The sequence below is a fragment of the Xyrauchen texanus genome, chromosome 49, assembly GCF_025860055.1.
Source record: "Xyrauchen texanus isolate HMW12.3.18 chromosome 49, RBS_HiC_50CHRs, whole genome shotgun sequence".
NCBI classification, from domain to species: domain Eukaryota; kingdom Metazoa; phylum Chordata; class Actinopteri; order Cypriniformes; family Catostomidae; genus Xyrauchen; species Xyrauchen texanus.
Window position 1 is genome coordinate 24,057,006 of NC_068324.1, and position 21,022 is coordinate 24,078,027.

The 21,022-nt window shown below is 36.5% G+C and overlaps 1 protein-coding gene across 1 annotated transcript in view; it reads left to right on the top strand.

The window, feature by feature from the left end:
- The first annotated feature begins 31 nt into the window (after window positions 1–31).
- Window positions 32–21,022, top strand: part of LOC127640073 (protein LSM14 homolog A-like) — a 30,588-nt gene continuing 9,597 nt past the window's right edge. The window contains exons 1-4 of the mRNA XM_052122462.1: window positions 32–271; window positions 1,723–1,886; window positions 6,854–6,998; window positions 16,741–16,923. Coding sequence (XP_051978422.1) covers window positions 151–271; window positions 1,723–1,886; window positions 6,854–6,998; window positions 16,741–16,923 — 613 coding nt within the window. The 5' untranslated portion in view covers window positions 32–150. The remainder of the gene's footprint in view (window positions 272–1,722; window positions 1,887–6,853; window positions 6,999–16,740; window positions 16,924–21,022) is intronic.

The following is a 21,022-nucleotide window of genomic DNA, read 5'->3' on the forward strand; positions in this document are numbered from 1 at the left end:
GACTTCCGTTGGCTGGCGTCACTTCCGCCCAATGGCCTGTAAATGCAGGAGGCCATGTTACACTAGCAAACAGCTGTTTGTTTACGCTGTGAGCCGCAGACATATCTTTAATCAAACTCTCTGTGCATCGCTGTGTGTTGGTGTGTGAGGATGAGCGGCGGAACGCCGTATATCGGCAGTAAGATCAGTTTGATCAGTAAAGCTGAGATCCGCTATGAGGGAATATTGTACACCATCGACACAGACAACTCAACCGTCGCGCTCGCGAAAGGTCTGACAACACACTATAAACACATGTTCATTGCATAAACATACTATTTAAAAACTTTAGGCTGTGTTTTATATGCCTTTTATATTAGTTGTTTATTAGAATTTATCAAATTCTACTCAGTTGCCTACATAGACAGCAGCGGGGCGCATGGCAAACGCACCAGATTAATGATTTATGTCAATTTGTTTATTGTGAAACTTTCTATCACTTTTTTCCAGCCGTTATATCAGTTAATGTTGCCTTTTCCAGCCGTTATATCCGTCATTTCCATATCAGTAAATAAATATACAGTTTGATCTTCAGTTTGTTAGAATCTGTCATGATTTTTCCTTTACACACAATTACCATGAGGTTAACTGTTGCAAAAATATATTTTCTGCACTGCAGTAACTTTTTATTTATATTTTTATTTTAATACAGCATAATGACATATAATAACAATAATAAATGAGAATGGGACAACATTCTAACGGTGTTTCCTTTTATTGTTTTATTTGTTTTGATGACATTGAATACTAAGTTACCAGTTTTATTGTAGACACATTCAATTAAGTGGCTAATTATGATTACTGTAAAAGTAGTCATTGCTCATATTTAATAGCTTGAGTTCACAGCTGCTTTTGGCTCGCAGCAGCTACGATTATTTAGTATCTCTTTACCACAAAGGGAATTATTAGCTACTACAAAGGGGTATTCCGGTTTCAATACAAGTTAAGCTCAATCAATAGCATTTGTTGCGTAATGTTGATTAGCACAGCGATTCACTTAAAATGAAAGTGAATGTGGCCAATTTTGGGGGTTTAAAGGCAGAAATGTGAAGCTTATAATTTTATAAAAGCATTGGCTTTAGTTCTTGGTGAAACGATATTAGAGCTGTACTTTTTAGTAGTTGGTACATTTTGCAATCATTTTAAGGTTTACAACGTTATGGAAAAGAAGTTTGATGTAACTTTACACAGAAAATGTTTGTAAGCGAATTTAGCACAATTTAATCATGATTTAATCGTGTTATCATGCATATTGTTTACGTCTTGGCTATATTTTTAAAACAGAGAATTTTAACATTTACGGATTGACCTCATTCACTTCCAAGTGCCTCACTGTAACCCAGATTTTTATTTATTTAATAAATAAAAAAAATTAGGGACAGGTCGAAGTTTTTTCTTTTCATCAACATTATGCCACAAATTCTGTCGATTGAACTTAGCTTGTATGAATCCAGAATATTTCTTTAATGATGATTTAAATTTGAAGCCAGATTTGCATTAATAATTTGGCAGTGATGGTTCAGATACTAGATCAAGAAATTTCTGAAGTTTTAATTGCTTGAAGATTATTAAAAAGATTTAGTAAAATCTCTCTGAAAGGCAGTTAAGTTGTTACAAATCTGTTCGTGTTGAATTAATGTTAATTTTGGGGCCTATGATTTGTTATTTGTATTGTGGTTGTAGTGCGCTCTTTTGGGACTGAGGACCGCCCGACGGACCGGCCCATCGCACCCAGGGATGAAACGTTTGAGTACATTATATTCAGGGGAAGTGACATCAAAGACCTGACTGTGTGTGAACCCCCCAAACCAACATGCTCCCTGCCTCAGGACCCTGCCATTGTTCAGGTATTGACACAAACAACAGTTTGTTACAAACACCAATAGAGGTTGACAAATATAGTATTTTGCCGATACGATAACCAAGTTGGCAATACAAGGCGATAACCAATTAATCTGCCGATAGTTTTTAATATTGATACTGAATAAAAAAACAACATTTAAAGAAGGGATGCACTGATACCACATTTTCTCTTCCGATTCAGGAAATCTCAGTATCGGCCAATACCGATCTGATAACAGTGTTGTTTTTTTGCATAATCCGTTTAGAATATCTTTACATTATTGTGTGGAACTCATTGGGAGAACTCTTTAATATGTAAAGAAACACAAATCTCTAACTACACATTATTTCAATATAAACGTATCGCTTATTAAGAAACATTCATTCTAGAGGTCGACCGATATGGGTTTTTTCAGGCCGATGCCGATCTTTTGAAATCCGGGTCGGCCGATTAATGCTGCCGATTTAATTTGGCCGATATGTGCTTGTTTTTAACCTTTTATTTGAAAGATAAAATGTAACACAAATAATTACTTAAGATAGACAAAATTTCTCAACAAATACGTTTATTGAACACTTGACCAATCTGCACTTGTACACTTAAATTAAAAATGTATAATGTAAAAACATATTGTATAAATAATGTATAACAAATATATTAAATAAACAAAGCAGGTGTTATGAACTGCTCCGAGACACGAAGGTAGAGATCCAAATGCAGCTTTAATTAAGGGGCAATCCAGACACGTAATCCAATATTCAGAGCATCCAAGAGAAGCACAGGCATAACTAGGGATTGGTATCATTAAGGTTTTAATGGTATTACTACTACCGATACAGCTTTCGATCCAGTACTTTAACGGTATTCTTAACGGTTCTTTTTGTTTTTTTATATATATATATATATATATATATATATATATATATATATATATATATAATATAACAAAGATAAACGTTATATAGGCACAGTGATTTAATTTCAGGAAGGTCTACTAACATTACTGTTCAGGTGTGGTCTAAAAAGAAATCTAATAAAGTAATCAATTGTAAAATAACACTGCATAGTTTATCATAGATTAATGCTTATTAATGCAGGTTATTCATTCAAGAGCTGTAAGTGATTTTCTCTTTGCCTTTTGTTGTTTGATTCGCAGTAATGACTCAATCGTCATCATGTTTATTAGACTGCTTCCCCTTTAAGACCGAGTCTAATAGGCTCCTGATACACCATATTTTCTCCCAACTATTTCCATAACTACGTCCATTTAAGACATAAACTGTGTTTAAGTGAATCTCCAAGCCGGTCGTTTTGACATATTTGTGTGTATAGTTGATTGTTTAGACACGCACATGAAACCCAAAGTTGCCTATACTTTGCTTGTGTCGTTGCGGCCTGTTTCGGAGCGCGCGCCACCTTGGGAACTGTATCTCTTGCGCTCTTTTTATTATTAAACGCGTCCAGCAATTTAGCAACAGTAGCTAGACTGCATTTTACAACAATCACCGATCGTGCTGATTCTGACGTTAAGTTTGAGTTTTAGGGAGAAATGTCAGTCAACCGCTGTGAAGGGAAGGAAGTTGTGCTAGACAGAATGCAGCTTATGTATAAATATTCTTTTTATAATCTTTGGAAGGCGAAATCTAAAATAAAAATCAGACTAATATCACAGAACCAGGCTACGTTTGAATGTTTAGTTCTGTCACTCATTAAGCAGGGCTCGTGTTGTGCTCCCTGTGGCACCACGTGAGAGAGATCTCTCTCTCTCTGACTGCGAATAGCTAAATTGCATCACAGACAAATGGTTTCATATTATTATACATAGAAATGGCTGGCAAGATAAAATAACTTTCTCTTTATAGCAATAATAAATGTATTTTCTTAATTTCTCCAGTACCGACAGCAGAACCGATAACGTCCGAAGCTTACCAAAGCCAGTCCTTCACTAGCCTATAGTCGCTGGTATCTTTTTTTATTACTTATTTCTCTGCATTGAGTGACAACCCTCTCAAATATAAGACACACAAACAGAACAAATAAAAGTCTCTGATTCACTGTCTGTAATTGCAAAATTCTTGCTTCCTTATTGTGACATGATAGCAACCCTTCTGCTGTGATAATGCAACTTCAACTACGCTATCAATATCCAAAGTAGCCGAACGTCATGTCACTTATCGCGTTTGTCACGTTTTTTCTTGAAGTTGGCAGTAACATATCAAAAGTTTTTAATTAAATATAAAGGAGTTATACAAATGTAATCCTTACCGTTTTCTCCAAGGAACTTAGCTCCTTCCTTAGCACTGGATGAGGTCTGCTCACTCTGCTGGAAAATGACTCTAGAGGCAGCGTGCGTCGAACACGTGTTCCACAACAACACTAGGCTGCCCACAGATGCGCCTGCCTAATAATCGGCTTGATATACTTGGATATTGGCCGATGCTGATTATGTTAAAAAATGCAAAAAATCGGCCAATTAATCGGTCAACCTCTAATTCATTCAGCTATTTTTTGGAACCCATTCAATTTAAATATTGTTATAAATTGTAAACCAATACTAATGATGACAATAATACATCTTTTATATATATATATATATATATATATATATATATATATATATATAAATATATAAATTTTTTTATTTTTTTTAAATACAACCGTAATATATTTAAGTCGTGCACTTTTTAAACCCTCACACTTTTAAATTTGACAGGAAGTCCTGTATGTGTCTGTAGGCAAGTTCATAGTAGTTTCATTCGCTTCTTATTCAAATTCTGGTCAAATGCACCTGGTGAGGGGTCTTTAATGTGAAACTAGGGCAAACTAGTGAATTGCAATGTCTTATGCTTTTTTTAACGCTTCTGTAAGATTCAGTGATATTTTTGTTTGTATTTTGCACTATTATGCTCATTTAAATTCTCCAAGAATCTCGTCTCACACACACACACGATCACTTGATGATTATTTAATCAAAATGACAAAATACGCATTACTGTGAGGATAAAAAATGAATTAAAATCAGATGCGTTTTTGATTTATTTATACATTTTTCTTGACTGCATGAAGATATTTTTCTCAAATCTCTCAATACCTTTAAATATACAATGTATCTGGCTAAGCATAAACGTGACTGGATGAAAAGTAATGCAAATAGATGGTAATACATTTGTGTAGGACTTGCGTGTTTTTTGTCACATTATTCTAACCGCTTGAGGTTAGCGTCGTCTCAGCCAGGTCTGCAAACATACTGATGTTCTCTATTAATGCACCAGCTATTCAAGAAATGAATTACTTTATAATGATATGACAACATGTACTGTATGCATACCTTTTAGTTGTTGGTGTTTTTAATCTGCATTATTCAGCTCTGTGAAGTGTTCCACTGCATTCAATATGCAGTCACACGTGTCAAAACAACCACCACGATGATAGTTTTTATTTCACCTCTAGAGGCCGCTCTCATACTATATAAGGACAGCGCGCCCTTCCCAGCCGCTCCAGCACCGGACACAACGGGGGAACATTATTGGTGTGAATTTTCCCGATAACGATGGTTCCAGAAATCGTTAACTGTACCGATTAATCAGCAAAACCGATATATAGGTTGACCTCTAAACACCAACCTAAACAGCATTTTTGGCACATCAAATATTCAAACATGTGTTAATGATGTGATGCTTTTTTTTTTTTCCCCTAATCTATTAAATTAATCAAATACATTCTCAAATGAATTACTTGAATACACCTCTATGATGGACATGATTTCAATTTCTGAGTTCAGAGTAATTTTGATATTTCTACTGGGGCTTAAATTTAAAGGTGCACTCAGTATCTTTTGTCTTTGTCAACTTGGATTTTCAGTGACAACTAGTTGTTTGGATGCAGTATCATTTAAAATCAGTAGTTTTCAGTTTCAGATGTCATTGTAGAAATTTTCACAGTCAGGCATGATTAATTTAGTCCTTAGTTTAAACTGAGATTAAGAGATTAGTATTCAGATGGTCATGTGATTCTAAAATGGCAGCCCCCATGTGTGGACCCTCTCCATGTAGAATATAACTGCTTTTATAAGGGTACTGATATGACTGGAGTCTTCATTTTAATGTGTGTGCTCATGATTTCATACATGTATTGCAAAATTACAGTTTATGTCTTTTAGAATCTTTTTTTTTTTAATGAGGAAAAAGTGACTGAGTGCACTTTTACATTTCTAAGTGTTGTAACTGTTCAGAAACGGTAAAAAAGAAAAATGAAAGCTGAAATCTTGAAAGAAAGAGATGTTTGCTTAAATGCTTTGGAATAATCTTTTATTATTGTTTAAAAAAAAAAATAAGCATTGAAATAATTCAGTTTAAAACTTTCATATTTAAGAATTGTGTCCAACAATTAATGTTACAAAAGAAAAAAACATAAAGAAGGTTCTCCTTTATACGCTCAATCTTTTCTATATAGATATTATGACTTCATGAAAAATGAGGTAACCCTAAGAAAATATTTGTAAAAAAGACGAAAACAAAGTACCTGTTAAACTTTTATGAACTTGCATGTATTCAAAGTATTTTAATACCTTTTACTTTATGGTTAAACCACTTGACACTTAAAGTAATTCAATATTTTATTAAAATGTTTGTGGAAAAAGGTTTAATGTTTTAATATATATATATATATATAACAACTCTGATTACATTTCAGTGAACTTGAATGTGTTTTAATCTAAATAAATAAAACAAAATGTATCGCCTTGGACAAACTTATTTGTCAATGACCCACATGCCCATGATTCCCACAAATGTTATCAAGTAGGCAGCACGTTATGATTTGGGACAGTGGTTGTTTAATGACTGAACTAGCAAGAATGTTACTTGAAACTTTATGTATTGAGCCTCATAGTACAAAGTTCTCCCATTTTGGTTTTAGAATGTCATTGGAACGTAAATAATTCCATGTCTTATGATAATTTACTCTTGTCAGGCTTCAATGGGATCTTCAGCTGCTCCACCATCAGCCTTCCAGTCAGGGAACTCCTACGGGCTTTTCAACCGTCCACCAGTCGCCCCCTACAGCCAGTTCAACACCAGCCCACTGCTCATGCCAGAGTTTGGGGCTGTTGGACTGGGTAAGCACCCCTTCAAAAATTAGCTTTTCAATCTTGGCTAAAGCTGGCATCTCACTCTGCATTTCTTTCCTTACATTTTCTATCACAAGATTAATTTACTTAATTGCTGGTCAGTCAGTGGGAATCAGAGCTTGGTTTTCATCATTAACCCTCTGGGGTCTGCGGGTATTTTGGGCCCTGGAGAAGTTTTGACATGCCTTGACATTTGTGCTTTTTTCAGATGATTAAAAACATATTAATGGCTAAAGTCTGAACACTGTATTCAGCACAAACTGGGCTACAATAATATGTGAGTACTATGTATGTACAGGTTTGTATTTTTGAGAACATAACTTTTATGCATGTTTTTTTTTTTTGTCTAAACTTTTGTCCACAAGACTTTTGAGAACTGGAACTTGTAGCCTACAAAATGATGTGAAAACCATCCTGATCACTCATTCATACAAAACAATATAGTAATTTAACTTTTGTAAAACACTTTTAGTGTTGAAAGATAATATGCGAGGAGGCGTGAACTATCACGAATATTTATGTGATTCACACCTGAGGACACAAAGGCCCATCAATGAGGAATGTGACAAAGAGAATGAATGTGAGGAGACTTAATGATCAAAATCAAGTTTTAAATTAAAAGTAATCGGACTATATATTTTCTTTACATAAAGACTTGACTTAATTTTAAACCTACACTACCGTTAAAAGAAGTCTCTTCTGCTCACCAAGACTGGATTTATTTGATCCAAAATACAGAAACAACATTGATATTCTGAACTCTTTTTACAATTTAAAAGAACAGTTTTCTATTTGAATATATTGTAAAATGCAATTTGTGATCAAAGCTGAATTTTCAGCATTGTTACTGCAGTCTTCAGTGTCACATGATCCTTCAGAAATCATTATAATATGCAGATTTTATAATATGGGCATATTTAAAGTGTATTTTACTCATTTAACTTGAACACATATTTGCAACCACAAGCTTTGTCGATGATAATGAGGCAGCATAAACGCTAGTTAAAATATAATTTAAAAATTCATATTATTTTTATATCATATTACATATTATATTTATATCATACAGCATAAAATTTAAATACCTGCTTCAAACGTTCATTGGAAAATGTTAACGCTTCCATAATTTCCTGGAGATTTCTCATCTGTGTTTCCTTGCAAACACGCAGAAAAATGAATGAAACGTGTTTACAACCTCAGTGGGGGCGTGTGCATTTGCGCTGATCGCCTCAGAACATTAGCGTATGAATGGTGCGCTCTGCTGGTGGGTGTGATCACATTACAGATAATGAGATGGACCGGTAAAAACTGTACATCGCTTAGTTTCATACAGATTACATTGCAGGAGAATATTTGTTTTAAATTTTAATTGTTTTATTTAAAAGTAGACATTTTAAGCTTTCTTTAGACATATGTTTCATGTTTGTGTGATAAGTATTCGTGGAGTTTCAGTTCATTTTTGTGACGCGTTTCTGAAATATGCTCGTGAACACAGAGACTGCAGAAAGCTCACCCTTTTTATTTTCTTTATTTTACAAAAGCACAAGATTTTGTTGTTATTGAGTTTACACAAATAAAAGTAGACCCTTTATAGTCTCTAATGATGTCTTACACTTATCTGTATACCCCAAAATTATGGAGTATTTTAAGTTGTTTCCGCTGTAATGACGAAAATATTAAGCAGGACGTGCCGGCGCGTCTGTCGACCCCAGAGGGTTGAGTCACTGTGGCAAGCTCTAGGGATCTCTTTAAGTGTTCAATGATAGCGCTTTTCCACCGATATGGTTCGTGTGCAGGTTCCTGGGCCGGTGTGAATTCTCAAATAGTTTTGCACATTTCCTCCACAGAAAAGGCTGTTCTGGGTTCGACACCGGCCCCAAAAGCTTGCTGGTTTCTATGCAGGAACCAATTATGTCAGGGGACTGAGGGCAGGATAATGTTTCGTCACCATTGTAAAGTTTTTCCAAACAACAACAACAACAACGGTAACTACTCTCTGCAGCAAGGAGACAATAATCGCTCTATGACAATAATAAAAAAAAAACACACAATTATCAGACATTAAAGGCATTCAGGTTACACGATGATGCGAGTGCTCTATTTGCGATATGGTATTTATGAAGATTCGAGATAAACTAGAGCGATCACAAAGGAAAGAAATACTCTACTAGAATCAAGATACTGCACGAAATGATGCAGGCTTCGTTCAATCAGACAATTGACCAAACCATGAACAAACTGAAAAACACTTAAGGGAATACAGGAACCATAAGAAGGACATATGCAAAAGCGATAGTGCTCAAAGCAACAATGTTTTGGACTTGGACAACGACCAGCCTGCTAACTAACCGGACATTAAATTCAGCCAGTCATGCTCGAGATAAACAGCGAATCGCCGGTGTCCTCTGCAGCTGATTTCTGTAAGTTGTTACATTTTCCAACTTTGTTAGCTTTACTTACACCGTTTCATCTTATTTTGTGCATTTTGTTCTGTAAGGGGATTTTTGACCAGCTACTCCCTTAGTTTGGAAGATCGTGGCTATCTGTTAAGTAAAACGATGAGATTAATTATAATCAATATCTCATTTATATGCTATGGCAAAAATCCAAATACAATCATCTGCTAAACCAATGTTAATAATGATTCGACTGTAATAGTTAACAGAACTATTAAGCCATAGTTCATACAATGTAATGTAATTACATGACCTGTCGTCTTCAGCGTAGATGTCGTCTCTGACAATCTTGTTGAGCAATGTAATAACGATGGATTGGATTAATCCGTATGTTTAAATATATCCTTAAAAGCTGTATACAAACACACTGTGATGTGCCATGTTTATGTTATGTGGTAGTCCCTTGAAACTACCATTTAGACAGTAACCCGTTTGTCTCTCAGGGCAGTGGAAAAGCATGGCCGGTTTAAGATGGGCTCTGTGAACCAACGGAGGACAGACTAGGCACGATAACATCGCAATTTTGGTGGAAAAGGGCTCGGAGTTTATTCTCATGCTGAATGTTTAGAACACAGACTATATCAACAATTTAATTAGTTCAATTCTAGCTGAAACTGCACAGCTTTCACTTCAGAAACCTTTATCCAACTTTGTAGGACTTTTAATAATTGTCCCTAAATGTGAGGTTGTACCAGAACAGATTTTATTTGCAGAGGTGCCAGATAGAACTGGATACATCAGCCCATATTCTTGTATGATGCTGTGGCACCTCTGACGTGTGTGCTGCTCTTCTCCTCACAGGAGGTGCTTTGGGCACATTTGGTAGTGACTCTGTAGCACTGTCTCTCAGCAGTGCTATTGGCTCTGCTTTCACCAATCACACTCTTTGAGTACATTCACAGCGGAAGGTAACGACTCTTGGTGACCAGTAATTAACCATGACTTGGCTTTATCTCGCATGAATTCGCCAAATACAATAATTCTGATCTGTTAAATAAAAAAGCCATCTGTTTATAAACCAGCAAGTCTGTAACAGTAAATGTTGAGGGATCTCTTGTCTGTGGGTCTCATGAAAGTTTCAAATGTAACAGTTTCACTTCTCCCTTGTAGTGTAGACACAGATAAGGCACCTGCATGTTTAGGGTCTAATGGATTTCTGAATTCTCTTAACTTACATAATTGACGTGAATACCTGTGGAAATACCAATTTTTTTTTTTTTCTATAAAAAAATGGAAATTTAACTTGTAAAAGCTGAAATTCTTGGGATCTGTAACTGCATTTTGACATGGAATTCACAATTCAGTCATTAATCTTGTCAAAATGTAATCAAAGATTGCTATATATTATTTCTTACTACTAAAATGGATTTCAGAAATCATTAAAATCGAGAATAATTAAAGATATCTTAAAACATGTTTTTACTAGTTGGTTACATTACAGATTTCAGAAATGAACTTAACTGCCAGTGTGAACCAAGTTACAGAAAATGAGCATTTTTTTACTATTTTGTAAGTCTGTTGTTGATATCAGGAATGAACATTTGCACTAGTAAAAACGTAATTATTGATATAAAAAATGAGCTGCCAGTAGATTTTTTTTATAGTTAATCACGATTAAGATTTTAAGTGCTGAAATTTGACTATATATTTCCTTTCAAAATGCATTTATTTCCTTCTTTGGAAAGAACAAAACATTTAACAATAATGCTTCATTAACATTTTCCAAATTCCACAGTACAAAGACAGAAATTCACTAAAATGGCACCAACTATAGTAACATTAAACCATTTATTTTATTATTGAAATCATTTAATTGACCAAAGTCTAAGTGAGACGTTGACTGATTGACAGAACTGCTATTCATTACAATGCACATTAAATCTCTTTATCCCTCATCCTCCACAATATTTCTCGTCATCAGGCTGTCTTTTGACTTTGGATAAAGAATGTACATGATTTGTTTCAGGGCTGCAAAGCGCCTGTTGAACTCCACATGAAAAGCGCTTCTTTTTCTGCTTTTAGCGCTGGCACTGCCGATGGTAAACTAATTCATCCGAACTGTCTAATAATCATTGGATTAATGCAGCAAGGGGTACAATGTTGAAATTGTTAAATATGAGCGGAGCGTCAACAGACCCTCCACGGGAGAACAAGCTGCGCATGCTTGTAAGAATCAACATGCTTATGTGGTAAAATGCTGATTTACAAAAGACACAAAGAACTTCACTTTTTTTCTCAAGTTCCATCAGCATTTGTTTTATAAGAGGTCCTTTCTCCTTTCTCACTGTTGTGTGTTTTGTTTGTAGTGCGTAATCTAGTGTAATGTCCCCGCTGGACTCATAAGGGTCTGCCCTCTAACGAGTGTACAGAACTCACACAGCTGAATAAAATGTCAGAATTTGTCAAATCGGTACATGCCATAATTAGGATTAAGAATTTCTTTTAGATGTTATACATTAAGTAAAAAAAAATATATATGATTTTTTGTTAGTCAGCAGTACATTGCTGATATGTGAAATTAGAATTTCAGCTGGTAAGACATTAAAGTCTGCATGAAACTGATGTTGCGACCAACTTCTTTGTGATGTATTTCTGAGTGAAAAGGCTTATCGAACAAGAAAGAAATGTCGAGCGGGGACTTGAGTTTATCCATCTGTTGTTGATTGGATTGTGAAAAGTGGGCGTTGCATACCAGAATGAAAGAGGCAGTTCTGAATGCGAGTTTGCAGTCGACAAACACAAAACAGTCGGGAACAGGGTTATGTTAGGGAAACGGCAGAAGAAACATCTCTTAATTTCTGCATTAGCTGCTAATGTTTTTTTTACTGACTACAATGTGCATACATCAGCAGAGAAGTGTGAGTCATATTACCGGAAGAGCAAATTATTACAATTTGATTTAAGATTATGCAGTCAAATAAATGATAAAATGGCAAAAAATACATTGATGAATCATTCACAATAAGACTAGTAACCAGTGCATTAATAAAAATAAATATGGTCCATTTTGTTTCGTGCAGACTTTTATAGTATTTGTGTTTTGAACAGTAAATGACAGATTATTGTGAAATTCTACTTGTGTGTATTGGTTGGGGTTAATAATTGTTTTTACTGGTGGAAATTCCCTTTTTTTTATTTCAAGAATGAACTTGATTTTTACTGGTGCAAACCTTATTACTGATATCAAGAATCAGAATTATAACTAGCGATAATTGCTTTTTTTGATGGGTCCTGTTTCACTCTGTTCAAGCTGAAAAGCTTCTGAAGTTTCACATGTTTATAGCACCATCTAGGGGTTATTTGTGAGAAAAGTGGTTTCAATGTTTATATCGATCTATTTAAAATGGCAGCAGACTTGCGTGAAAAGTGACTGTTGGGAGAAATTACATCTTATTTTAATCAAGTAAACATGACCGTAATAATTATATTGTTTCTGATATTTAAAAATAAGTATTTGCTGAATAAAAGTATTTTGTTTGTGCTTGGTTAAAATTGTATATATTTGATTGAAAAAGCCAGTTGAAATTACATGTATTAAATATGATACAACAGGTTTTAGAGGTATATCTCTCAATTACCGTTTGTGTGTGTGTGTAAATTCTGATTTTGTATAAGATATATTTTGTGTGAACTAATATTTCTGTGTATTTTCATATACACAGCCTGCTCTTTCATTATAACGATCTCATTATTTTACATTACAAGCTATTATGATGTTATTTTACCATATGTTCCTTAGACCAAGTGAAAAAAAATGTCAGTATAGTGTTTGGTGCATAAAATAAAGATGGTTTATTGAGAATTATTTATTTGTTATGCTTAATTAAACTGATTCATTTAAATTAATATTTATATAATGCAAGGAGAGAAAGTTGTCCTGGCCAAACTCAAACATTTGGTTTCTCTGATTAGCTCAGGGAGTCCTCTAATAATACTCCAAGATTTACCACTGTAGCATGTATGTACCAAGCAAATCAAATGTCCTACACACAAATGAATTACTGGCCCTCAGGAGCATAATGACCTTTAAAAGGATGATGTGTCTCATATGATAGATAAACGTGCAAGTTTTGTTAAACATTTGTTTTATAGTTTATCTAGTGGTACTAAAAACAGTCATATATAGATTTATTTTATTTTTTATATTACAGTAGCAGTTAAGGGTGGCTCACGTTTAAAGCTTAAAAGGGCCCAAAAGTGACAAGTAGTCAATGTGACTTGTGCGTCATATTCAAAGTCTTATGAAGGCATGTATAGGTCCTGGTGTGAGAAACAAATGTATATTTATGTTATGTTATGTAAAATCATCAGTTGAGAAGTATTCAAGTATTCCTGGGTGCCTGAGAGAAGCTTGTTTACAATGGCTCTTGCTTAAACCTATGGCATAGTCTCTACGTGGTGGTTTACTTTTATTGTTCTGCGCTGCTGTGTCTGTGTCGTTCTGAGTACACACCATGTACGATAAAGTTTGAGAGAATACCCTTGCAGATAAACCACACCATCAATGCGCTTAAACATCATCAGAACAAATACAAAACATCACTGTAGAGACCGGAAAGGTCTCGAGAAGACTTCAACAAGCATATTGTTTCACTCGCAGGCCAAATATATATTGAGTGAAAGGCACGAAAGCACAGAGTCTAGAAGGTGAAAGCTTTTGTCACGTTTTTGCTTGCAACTTAATGAAACAAATTGATCATAAAATGATCAGGTGCTCCTGATTAAAATTAGCCCAAAAGTGTTATGATGGATAGATCTTAAAATTATCTTGAAGAAAATATGTTGCTACCGCTGATATCTTTGTCATCCTGCGGAGCGGTGTCTGGTTACCAAGTGAATTCAAGTGACTTATAACCGCTGTTGTGAGCTGTGAAGACGTGATGCGTAACTGGCGTAGCTGCATATAACCTATGTAAATTACTGTATGGGGTTCAGGGGTGTTCCCAGAGAGAAAATGTATAAAAAATGTGAAAGTCTGAATGGACCATTTTTATATTTTCCTTAAAGTGAGAATCTACAACAAAATTAACACAACATCAGTAAAGCATAAAAATACTGTTTGCTTACAAGTATGCATATGCTTTCCTTGCCACCCATGCCATTATGACCTCTGATTGCTTTTTAAAAAATTACAACATAAATCAGCTTTTTTTATTTTTTATTATGGAAGTCTAACATGCTGATTAATGAAGCTAAATTTAGACAGAAAAAAACAACAACTTTATAGTCTAAAGTTAACTTGTCCTGACACAGACCTGGCTTAGCTGAACTGTCTGAATCACACATCAGACAGATGAAGATAGTTTCACTTTACTGCATTTTTGTTTTCTGCGGTGTGTTTAAGCAAAAGATGGCAGTATCTGTAGTAGTGTCTCTGCTACTGTTAAAATGACCGCCTTCGACTACATACAGTTCAGGCTTTATGCGGTGCTTCTATACAGGGCAGTGTTGCCAACTATTTCTCATGGGAAGTCGCCAAAGGCTCACTGAAATGTCGCTAAAAGTAGCTAAAATCACATGATGACGTCATTTATTACGTAATTCGTCAAATGTACATATGTAAATGAATTGATGTAAGAGCTACGTCAATTCTTTAAAGGTGTAGAACAATTTTTTTTTTTTTTTTTATTATTATTGAATGAATTATTTAACAATTAGTATTTAACTAATCATTTAGCGCTCTCTTATTGAACTTTTCAAACATTCAGACAGTGGGGGATTTCTTTATTTTGTTTTGTGATTAAACCGCATTATTGAACGATGACCATGTCCAAAAGTATCCTAGCAATAGCAACCAGGGGTAGATAGCGGTGTAGTGTTATATTTATTGTTAAACATGGATTTATATGCCTTATAATGCCACATGTGGAGCTGTTTTGGAGATACGTTTTATATATATATATATATATATATATATATATATATATATATATATATTATTTTTATCCGTTTTGTCTCGTGTGATGCTGAACCATCAGTGTTTAATACTTGTGTCCGTGTTACTGTGTCACAATGACTTTTTTACTGTGACGCCTCATCTGTTAATTTCATTCATCTCTACACTGTATTATAGATCAGGAGTTCAAATCCATTCTATTCTCTTTCTCTCTCAGCTAGATAATTTCTTAATGCTCCTCTATCGCTGTAGGCTGACTTTTCTAAATGGCTAGCATGGACGTGAGTTAAGGTTGAGTGTCGCAACAAATGCCAACAACACACAAGCTCGCTAGTCATTCGATTTATAGAGCATCTGTATGCACAAATCCAACTCCTGTTGGCATGCAGGTCAGTCTTATTACTTGAAACACAGGGGGGCGCTAGAAAACCGAGAAAAATGAGACCTCATTCACGATAGAGGTGATGGTTTTTTGTGTCGCCAGATGTGGAAGAATGTCGCTAAAGCAGACTGCAAAAGTTGCTATAATTGGCACTAGTCACAAGATGGCTCTTTTGCTCGCTAAGGGGGTCAAAAAGTCTCTAAATCTAGCGACAAATTCTGATAGCGGGGGGAGAGGCAACGCGTGCGGAGCGGGGATAAAGCACATTCAGCGTGAGAATAAGCGCGTAGTGCTAGATGCGCTTTATTCATGTTCTAGAGTGAAATATTTCTCTAGCTCCGAGCTCGCATTATTCCCGCTCCTTGCGCGTATGCCTACAAAATCACTTAGCCAGGTGTCCGATAACAAGCACGAAGATTTGGATCTGGGTCCGGATCCGGACCGGAGTCTGCCTAATGAGTGCCCATGCTATAAATCCTCCTCCCTGCTCAGTCAATCTCCACTTCATTTTCACTTTCCCAGGCTTCTGTTTTTGATGATTCACAGTCTTAATTCATATCACCCCCTACTGGGCAGAGAAGAGAATTTATGAAAAATTACCTGAAAAATTATCTGTTTCTCACCCACACCTATCATACTGTATCATGTCTGAAGACATGGATTAAACCACTGGAGTCATATGGATTACTTTTATGCTCCCTTTATGTGGATTTTGGAGATTAAAAATGTTGGCACCCATTCACTTGCATTTTATGGACCTACCGAGCTGAAATATTCTTTTAAAAATCTTAATTTGTGTTGTGTAGATCTGGGATGTAAATCGTGAGACAATTTTCATTTTTGGGTGAATAATCCATTTAACATAACTCATCAGGTTTGCTCTTCTGGCCAGCACAAATTTCCTCACTTTTGTCTGTCTGCGGGTCTTAACCCTTCACTGTATATTGTCACTGGTTATCTTGTATCCGAAAATCATTCAACATTCCTCTTGTGCAGGTCACACCGCTCCAGCTCTGGACTCGCTGAGAAAGACCCCTCCAGCGGAGGTTATCATCCCATCAGCCCCTGCAGCAGCCACCACCGCTGCACCTGCAGCAGTGACCCACAAGAGTCCTGTGTTCACTCGCCCGATGTCCACCAGCACCCAGCAACCAATGGACCTGTTTGAGCAGAGGAGAGGTGAGTTACTCTGCAGACCACAGAGAACAGGGCTATTGTAGTTTAGATTACATGTCTACAATGCCCAACTGTGTAGGTAGGCAGCTCATTAAGCTGTGAAATCCTGCCAATGGCTCTGTCACACAACCTAGGGAGCTGCTTTGACGCCTCCTGCCCACATAGACAGCTAGCTTTTAAGGTAACATTCTAATGGTATGTTCACATACAACACGAAGCAAGCGATTACATTCAAAGTCAATGCAAAGATGCAAATAGATGCGAATTTGCATCAGGCGGCGCAAATGATGTGACTCCAACACACAAAATCGCTTAATTTGCTTAAAATTCGCTTAATGCGTTGTCGCGAAAGCCTATCAACATTGAGATTATCCGGATGTCACGGACTTGGTAGCAGAAGAAATCTGGAAAAATTGATTAAAAATGTGTTGTAGCGGTGTGTGGGCACTGATTCCAGCTATTGGTTGTACTGTACTATGAACCAAGTCGTAGAAGCCCCTCCTCCTGTCCTTTTCTGGAAGAGAAGGGGAAATACTCTCGAGTTAGCGTTACTCGTGCAAAAGCGAGTTTAAACACATTTATAATCCAGAAAAGTTTATTTGCGTTGTATGTGAACATATAAGGCATAATCCACAATAATCAATTTTTCACACTATGTAGGCAATAACTTTGTGTGTCACACAAATAGTGCTCATCGTACAAGATTGATGTTATGTTGTTAAACTTGCATGATATTTTTATTTTTGGTGATTGAACTCTATTTTTGTGGATACTTTCGGTTTTGAATTAAATGTTTTTTTGATAATCTATGAATCTGTTATTTTGACACTTTTTTTTTTTTTTTTTTTTTTTTGGTGTGCTACATCTACTAATGACTTTGATCATGTAATCGGTTATTTCAACATTTATTTCGCTTGTTTTTTTTTTTAAGTGCTACAATGAATAATTATTTTGATAATCGATTTAGCTTTGAATTATTTTCACATTTCTCTTGTCTTGCCGCCTCATTGGACGCTTTTTTTAGTATGCTACAACTAATTATGTTGATTATCGATTACTCTGTCGATTTTGACATTTCTCTAGCCTCTTCTGCTATATTGTATTTTGTTTGTGTGTGTGTGCAACTGATTATTTTGATAATTGTTTAAATCGATTATTCCGACATTTCTCTTGCCTCAACCACCATACTCAATGTTTTGTACTACATCTAAGGATTATTTTGATAATTGATTAGTATGATTATTTCAAAATTTCTCAGCTAATCTGTCATATTGTATGCTTTGTTTTTAGTGCTAAAATTCATGATTATGTCAATTACTAAACTTTGATCAAGTTAAAAAAAATCCTGTATTTAAGTAAAGATACAATATTAACATATAGAATATAATGCATGTATGATTGTATACTATACCTTGTTTACCAAACATTTGGCAACATACATGGCATATAGAAAGAAAAAAATGTGTGTACACTCATTCAGTGTTTAATGGATTCTCACTTGTGGTAAAGACAAACAGAGCCTCTGCTACTAAATCGATTGTGACGTGTAATATACAGTAGGTGGCTATTAGGCCTAATGTATGAATTATGTGGATATAAACATGAAATGAGAATACCAACACTGACTGATACACAAAGCACAGAATGAAAATCCCTGTACAGTCCAGAAATTAGAAATGAAATAGGTGTGTCATGAGGTTTCAAAAAGTCATCATCACCATGCAGCTGAACAAATCTGAAAAGAAGCAAAATCACTTTAGCTGTTTTTATTATCATTTCAAATACAAATCATTAGCATGTTGAATTCATGTTTAAGTTTTGAAACATTACTAAGTTGTTATATGTACTGTACACATCTTGGATACGTATTTTGGATAAGTATTTTGCGAACAATACCAGTGCTCTGTTCCAAATATCTTCGCAGCATCAATTTCCAATAAGTGGAAATGCATCCGCTCTCGTAAAGGGACGGAGCGAGAATGGTTCTAGGACGCTCTTGCGTGCTAGCGCGATTGTGCCATTTTTCCATGTTGATTTAGGTGCTACCAGTTTCAAAATGGAAAAAGCACAACAGTCACACTCTGGTCTCAGGAGTTTAAAGGTTTATCATTAAAAAAATCAATTAATCTATAGAGAAAAACAAACAAATGGGATTTGTTTTTTTCATCTAGAACCAGACTGTTGCGCTCTATAGCCTGTATGTTATAAATACATTTTAAAAATTACTTCTACATCCTATAATAAGTATCATCACTGCACTGTGTTGAAGAGACTTTAAGTCTTAATGATGCTTGTGTGAACTGTGTTTGTTCACACAAATTGTGGCTTACTATACAATACTTTCATTACCATTCATAACCCCCTCTGACCCCTCATCTGCACTCAAGATCTGTGAAGAGGATGTGAGCCACCTCTTCCAAAGGCAGAATATCAGAAAGGCTCCTGGCCCTGATGGCGTGTCACCATCCTGCTTGAAAATCTGTGCAGCCCAGCTGGCCCCCATCTTCACACAGATCTTTAACAGATCACTGGAGCTGTGTGAAGTTCCAGCCTGCTTCAAACGCTCCACAATCATCCCGGTCCCCAAAAAACCCTCCATCTCTGGACTAAAAGACTACAGGCCTGTCGCCCTGACATCTGTAGTCATGAAATCCTTTGAAAGACTGGTTTTGGCCCACCTGAAGGACATTACAGGCCCCTTGCTGGACCCCCTGCAGTTTGCCTACAGGGCTAACAGGTCAGTAGATGATGCAGTCAACTTGGGACTGCATTACATCCTGCAACACCTCGACGCCCCAGGGACATATGCAAGGATCCTGTTCGTGGACTTCAGCTCGGCGTTCAACACCATAATCCCAGACATCCTCAGCACCAAACTCACCCAGCTCACTGTGCCAGCCTCCACCTGTCAGTGGATCACAAACTTCCTGACTGACAGGAGTCAGCAGGTGAGACTGCAGAACATCACATCCAGCACCCGGACTATCAGCACTGGCGCCCCCAGGGGTGTGTGCTCTCCCCACTGCTCTTCTCCCTCTACACCAACGACTGCACCTCAGGGGACCCATCTGTCAAACTCCTGAAGTTCGCAGACGACACAACGGTCATCAGCCTCATCCGGGACGGTGATGAGTCGGTCTTCAGACGGGAGGTTGATCAGCTGGCTCTCTGGTGCAGTCAGAACAACCTGGAGCTTAACATGCTCAAAACTGTGGAGATGACTGTGGACTTCAGGAGGAGCCCCCCATAAACATACTCAACAGCTCTGTGTCTGCTGTGGAATCCTTCAGGTGTCTGGGTTCCACTATATCCCAGGACCTGAAGTGGGAGCCCAACACTGACACCATCATCAAGAAGGCCCAGCAGAGGATGTACTTTCTGCGCCAGCTTAGGAAGCTCAACCTACCTAAGGAGCTGCTGATCCACTTTTACACAGCCATCATCCAGTCTGTTCTCTGCACCTCCATCACTGTCTGGTTTGGATCTGCCACCAAAAAGGACAGGAGCAGACTACAACGGACAGTCAGGACTGCAGAAAAGATCATTGGTGCCAACCTGCCCTCCATTCAGGACTTATACATTTCCAGAGTCAGGAAACGGGCAGGAAACATCACTGCAGATCCATCTTACCCCGGACACAACCTGTTCCAGCTTCTCCCCTCAGGTAGGAGCTACAGAGCAATGTACGCCAAAACCAACAGAAACAGTTTCTTCCCACAAACCATCACTCTGATGAACAGCTGATTTCTGACTCACAGTGTCAGGAAAAATTCCTGTGCAATAACCCAGTAACTCTGTCTCTAATCAGCCACCTGTTTACTGGTTACTACTTAATTTGATTCACCTTTTCTATTTCAGAGCTGTTCATAATGTTCATATTGTATATACTGTATACCAATCCACGTACCTCAAGTCACAACTCCTGCACAAAATACCTATACTATTTATTCCAGCATCCTTTGCACTATGCTTCATCACACTGTGTACATGTATGATAAAAATAACTTTACTCCTGTATCCTTTGCACTCTGATCAATGCACTGTCAATATGTCTATATTGTTTTTGTTCATAGTGTGTATATTTATGTTGTCTACACTGAAG